The 6,161-nt window shown below is 29.0% G+C and overlaps 2 protein-coding genes across 3 annotated transcripts; one reads left to right on the plus strand and one right to left on the minus strand.

Annotated features, from left to right (window-relative positions):
* Positions 1-556: 556 nt before the first annotated feature.
* Positions 557-1,946, minus strand: LOC100743466 (three-prime repair exonuclease 1). Of its 2 annotated transcripts, XM_012385617.3 has the most exons (5): positions 1,860-1,946; positions 1,522-1,779; positions 1,253-1,419; positions 1,056-1,184; positions 557-809 (listed from the first exon to the last, which is right to left on the minus strand). In XM_012385617.3, the coding sequence occupies exons 2-5, from the start codon at positions 1,727-1,729 to the stop codon at positions 579-581; spliced, it is 735 nt and encodes a 244-aa protein (XP_012241040.1). In that variant the 5' UTR covers positions 1,730-1,779; positions 1,860-1,946; the 3' UTR covers positions 557-578. The 2 variants fall into 2 exon arrangements, with proteins under 2 accessions (XP_012241040.1, XP_012241039.1); XM_012385616.3 differs by having other exon boundaries at positions 557-1,184.
* Positions 1,947-2,157: 211 nt separating this feature from the next.
* Positions 2,158-6,110, plus strand: LOC100743589 (anaphase-promoting complex subunit 5). The gene is made up of 11 exons (XM_003489468.3): positions 2,158-2,296; positions 2,396-2,445; positions 2,622-3,001; positions 3,085-3,238; positions 3,346-3,527; positions 3,601-3,714; positions 3,779-3,908; positions 3,989-4,291; positions 5,056-5,177; positions 5,251-5,518; positions 5,635-6,110. Exons 1-11 carry the CDS (start codon positions 2,158-2,160, stop codon positions 6,001-6,003), a joined length of 2,211 nt encoding a protein of 736 aa, XP_003489516.1. The 3' UTR covers positions 6,004-6,110.
* The last annotated feature ends 51 nt before the right edge of the window (positions 6,111-6,161 follow it).

Consider the following 6,161-nt stretch of genomic DNA (forward strand, 5'->3'; position numbering starts at 1 on the left):
TAAAGTTAATTTTGTATTTTTGACTTATTTTCACATGTATAATAACCTTCTATAGGTTATACATTATTATAGGATACTTCACAAATTTTCAATTTCGATTTTCTCAGAGACAAAGTGTCGTATGAAAAAATTTTATCCCATCTAATTCGACTTATTTTTTCACGTAGATATTCAACTAAAATAACTATCCCTAAGTTAAGAAAATATATACTAAAGAAATCAGTGTCTGTAGTGTGAGAAAACCTTTTTGTAATAAACAAACTCTAATATATGATAAGGTATTATTATTATTGTTATTATATACATATGTATATTCTATTACTACAAAAAATTTTTAGACGCTTTATAAATTTGTATGTACACATTGTAAAATAAATTTCTAAATTTATAGTTATATTTATCACTTCCAAAATTTGTAATATATTTACTAAAATTTATATTTTGAACTATTTTCAGAAGATAAAATAGATTTTGATATAATCCAATATATGTACACATTTAATAAATATATTTCCTTAAGTGGAATCATAAACACAATACTATCAAAAAAAAAATGTTACTCTTTCAACAAATATATTTTATTTGCTGGTATAATTAGTTAAAGGTACTGCATTGCAATCTGTCCATTCTACGAAGAAATTTCCTAATTTGATAGCACAGCGAATCATAGTAAGACAATCACCTTCTGCACTATGTGCATCTTCAGGGTTATTACCAAAAATATGTTTATAAACACTACTCAATCTAAAATTAATGGGCCGACTATTTGTAAAATCTAATTGTCTTCTTACATTACTTCCTCTTCTATCCTGAAAATTTTCATCACAGTGTTGTAATTTTATAATTTGATTCTCAGGTGTCTTTTCATTGATTTTTTGTATCTTTTTACAGTAACTAGTTTGTGGAGTGTTAAATACACTATCCAAATGAACTGTTGTTTCTTTAATCTTAGTTGGAGTGTTATTTTTGTTATGATAATTAAGATTTGCATCCATAATAGAATCTAATGCATCAGATAAAATCTTATCATAACCATCATTCAATAAAATACTAACTTCAGTACAATTGGAACTGCTAGCAATAGGTTGTACAATATCCGTTTCTTTTCTTGGATTTTCTTTACAAGAGAAAAACTCTTTGACTAGATGCATCATGTCAATGCTTAAAACATTTTCACTGAAATTCTTTAAAGAGATAAGTCAGATTATTCATGAATTTGTAAAATTATATTACGATATAATACTACATATACCTTCTCAATATTTTTGAATTCTGATAAAAATATTGGATAGTCATAATTATTTCCATTATAAGCTATAAAACAAGCTGGTGCTGCTAATCGATTTATAAAATTTAATACTAAGTTATATATGTCACAATTAAAACATGGAAATTCTTTTAAATTTTCATTGGATAAGCCTATAATAATGTAAATTTTATTTATATAAAAATAGAAAGATATAGCAGTTCGTTTAAGGTAGAATAAAAATTGTTTGCTAAAAATAATTAAATGTTAGATACCTGTCAATTTTTTAATATCCTTTGAAATAGGTACATTTGGATGTATTGGTAAAACAAGTTTCTGTAAAGCTCTTGGTAAAATATTTGTAGTATCGCATATAGCAGTTCTTGATACTGCAATTAATGACATTTCTGTGATTTTTGGCATATAATTCTTTGTAATTAATCCAGTTGTTTCCAAATCAAGAAATATAAATGTTTTTATCATTTTTAAAAAGCTTTAATAAGATCAATTAAAGTAGATGTGCAATTGGATTCCTATTTTGGAAATAAAATTTATATTAACTACAAAATTAATAATTAATTCCCTAACTTGTAATATTATCTTTGCACTAAACTTTTAATTCACAACATGCATTAAAATACACATAACCATGTTAAGTATTGGGTTGTCAACTACGTGATTACGGATTTGTCATTAAGTATGTATGTACATACAGAGAGGATGCGATGTTGGATGAAACATATGAGAGTTAAAGCTCCCTCACCGTGATAATATCGAACTAATCCTGGTATACCATAACAATAAGTATAAATTCATTTACCATTGCTAATTTCAGATGTATAAATTAGCATACATATAAAATCTTCTTTTCGTTTAAAATGGAGAGTATATAGTTAGTTGAAATACGTGCTATGATACCGTTGATCACAATGTCTACGGATTTAATGAATATCGATGGCAATATAAAAAGAGTGCAAAAAGAAACTTTGACACCATACAAAATAGCAACTGTCATTTTGATTAAAGAATATTGCAATGAAACAACAAAAGGTAATTTACTATCTTTATAGACATCATAATCTAAATTTATTATAAATATTGTAATACTATATTATTAATGTTACTATTAATATTAATATTTTGTTCCAGCAATTGTGGAAAGACGTGATTTTTGTTTAGTCGCTTTGAAATTGATTCAAGTAAGCATTAATAAAATGATTTTATTTAATATATTGTTTGTACACTAAATAAAGTAAAATGTTCTATTCACACACAAACGTACACACACACATTCATATGTATACTATTATAAAGGGTTAATATTTAATTTTATTGGAATATATTAAATAATAAATGTTTTTATCTTTTTTGTTAGTCCCCTGACATGGATCTTAATACACTTCTGAATATATTACATTCCCCTGAATATATTTTACATCGGTTTGCACATCATATGGAAGTTCAATTGAATATGTTAAGAGGAAAAGGGGTTGAAGGATTATTAGATTTATTTGATAATGTTGGACGTCTTATGAAACCAACATTGGATCATTCTCTTTCTTTACCTGCCCTAAATAAAAATTCTGTGCTTGGGCTATATATAAGGAGAGTTATAATCTTTTTTGAAAAATTACCTTTTGATCAAGTTGTAACTCTTTATGAAGCTTTGAAAAAATACTTGGATAAAAGAATTAATACGTTTGATGGTTCTGATATATCTGCAGCTTCTAAAACAGAAAATTCACATATAAATGAGTATGTGTTCATTATATTCATAAACTGTAATTTTGTTATGTGATATATATGTATTTTGTTATAATTTCTCTGTATTTTGAAAGAATTAAAACAACTTGGGGTGGAAGACAAGCTGAATTACTTGTTGCACAACAAGCACATACTATACAAACAGATGAACATAAAGCGATGTCTCCTGCAGAACTGCAAGTTCTTGTACGAGAACTTTTAAGTTGTAGTCCTTATTATGCAGAAGCTGTGAGTATCATGTAGTGAGAACACATTTTATTTATATATATTTTAAAAGATGCAGTTAAATATCTTTTTGTATTTCTTACTTTCTCATAATCTTTAATATGTTTCAGCATTATTTAAGTTATTTAAACTGTTTAAGGGTCAATGAATACTGTGGAGCTATAGATAGTCTTTATCACTGCTTTGATAGATTAGCACCTTTGGAAAACCGTTCTGCACCTGAAGATAAATCTCGCATTTTCAGATATGCAGCTTTAAATCTAGCAGTTTTACATGCTCAATTTAATCATAAGTGCGTTTTTATATAAATTTAAAAATTAAGAATTTTGTATACGATTCATGTTGTCATTTCATTCTCATTTAAGGGAAGTAGCACAAGCTGCTTTGAAAGAAGCTATCATGATGGCTCAAGAAGCTGGAGACAATGTCTGTTTACAATTAGCACATGCTTGGATGTATTATTTAACTATCAAACAAAAGTAAGTTAAAATCTCTTAACTTGCATTGATATATATTTATCACCATATTTGTAATATAATTTAGGGGACCATTGATAGAAAGGTCAGTTGGCAAGGCAAGTATGTTAGGAATAACTCACACAACTGGATTAGGTCTTATTGCATATGCTCATAATTCTGCTTTAGAAGCTAAGAGTCCATCACAAGTGTTCGAGGTATTTCTTTTATTCAGTTGTATTCAATGTGTGTTCTAATGCTTATTCAAGATTAAATTGTTCTTAATATTTAATTGCAGACTCTGATGAAATCCGATGTCTTAAATTGTCAACATTCTATGGTAGATTTAATGTCAATGACATATGCTGAAAAATCTGCGTTATGGGCATACTACGGTAAAACTGAGATGTCTTCAGTCTGTGCTCAGTTATTACTTTTACATAATACAGGGGATAAAAAACAGCATATGTTTAATGGACCATCTACTTGCCAGGTTGTCATTAATATCGCGAATATCTTAGTAGAATTCGGAGAATATTTTTTGGTTGACATCGTACTTGCTCATGCCAAGGAGAGGTTTCCTAATGAACCGTGTAATAAGGTACCATTTAGAAATCAACCCTTTGCGGACGGGGCCGCTCGACGAGCGAGCGTCGCTGTGGACGAGAGGTACTGGCGCGCGCAGTTGAGAAAATATACACGTTGAATGTTTGCGTTATTCATTGTTAAGGCTTGTATTATTTTCATCAATATTTAGTTCATCATCATTGTCACTATTACTAGAAGTATTGAAACGTCTGAGCCGATTCATTGTTGAACGGAGTTCGTTTCTAGTATCTGAAGCACTGTTATCGTCCTCTATCTTGTCAGGTTCAAATTAATGTTCGTCATCACTACTATCATTATCGAACATGTTTTTTCTGGAACTTTTAGGCATCGTGTATAAGGTATTATAAAAAATATGTAAAATACATAGAAAGCTTTCTGATTCATTTGGTAATGCCATTGAAAGATTGAAATTCGTTCTGACTCGACCATCATCTTGCATCGCGAGTTTACGTTAAACGGAAAATAAGATTTCTAAAAATCTATAATTTTCTTTCATCAAAAATATAATACTGTTTAGTTTATTATACCCATGCGTAAATACGCATAAGATTATCGCTTAGAAAAATAGACGTACGCCAGTCACTTCAAGGTAACTGTCCGGAACTGTGAACAGATTCGAACGGCTATATGCCGACACGCGTTCGCAACAGTGAAAAGACTTGAACGGCTATTTGCCGACACTCGTCCGCAAAGGGTTAATGTTATACGTAACCGAATGAATCATATAACGAAGTTTAAATATTACTTGTTTCATAGATATGGAAGTTAAGCGAGCAACTTTATGTGTTTACACAATTAATGAGACAAGAAAAGTGGAGTGAAGCTGAAGCAATAGCGTCAAATATTTCAAGTTTAGATCCTTTGGAATCTAAATTTAGGTATAGCGATATATTAAAATATGTCGTTTTATTACGCAGGATCTGTATTATCTTTAAAAATTTGAATGTTTAGGTTAGCGGAAGTTTGTTTGGAGAAAGGGGATTATCCAAAAGGTTTAGAATGTATCGACAGCATTGGCAAAGAAGAGCAATTAACGCCTCAAAATAAAATAAGAACTATGATTTTATTAAGTCAAATAATGTGCGCTTCTGTTTCACCAGAGAATGGGATTGTAGGAGTGAATTCTTTAGTACTTCTAAATACAGCTCTAGAACTTGCAGTAAAAAATCATTTATCTTATTATAAAGCATTAATAAAAATGCATCTTGCAAACATTCAGGTAATTAGATTAATTAATACATTTTTTCATTAATTTAAAGATATTGAAGATATTGATTACATTATAAATATTATAGATATTATGAGTATGATATTGATCTTTTATTAACGTTCCAGTTAATAATGGGTATGCCAACTTTAGCACTAAACTTAGTAGAAGAAGCAATTACACAAATTTTAGCGCATGGAGGATATTACGATCAAGGTAGAGCGTTTGTTTTATATACGAAATGTTTAGTTGCTACTGCTCCAACATGTGACAAGACGCGAAAGGGAGTAATCTTAAAAGCTATTAAAGCACTTTCAAAGGCGAAAAATTATTTTACAAAAGTCGAAGCATATGGAAGACTAAGAATTACATTGTGTTTAGAATCTTTACTATGTCACGAAATCGATCTTAAGACTGAACGAAATCAATGTGCTTTTGAATTTCGCCAACTAGATCAACAGCTTCTTACAAAATTAAATAATTTGTTTTTATATTGAAAACCAAAATGCAGAAAAAGAAGATAAGGACAAATATGTAGAATTGGAAAACTTCTTCATTTGTATTAAGAAACGAAACATTCAAATATACAGTATTTTCCTAAAAATCTTGCATTATTATTTATTATTAGGTATGTGTATTACGTAATAATTTAAAA

This window comes from Bombus impatiens, unplaced genomic scaffold (genome assembly GCF_000188095.3).
Source record: "Bombus impatiens unplaced genomic scaffold, BIMP_2.2 scf_0325, whole genome shotgun sequence".
Taxonomy (NCBI): Eukaryota; Metazoa; Arthropoda; class Insecta; order Hymenoptera; family Apidae; genus Bombus; species Bombus impatiens.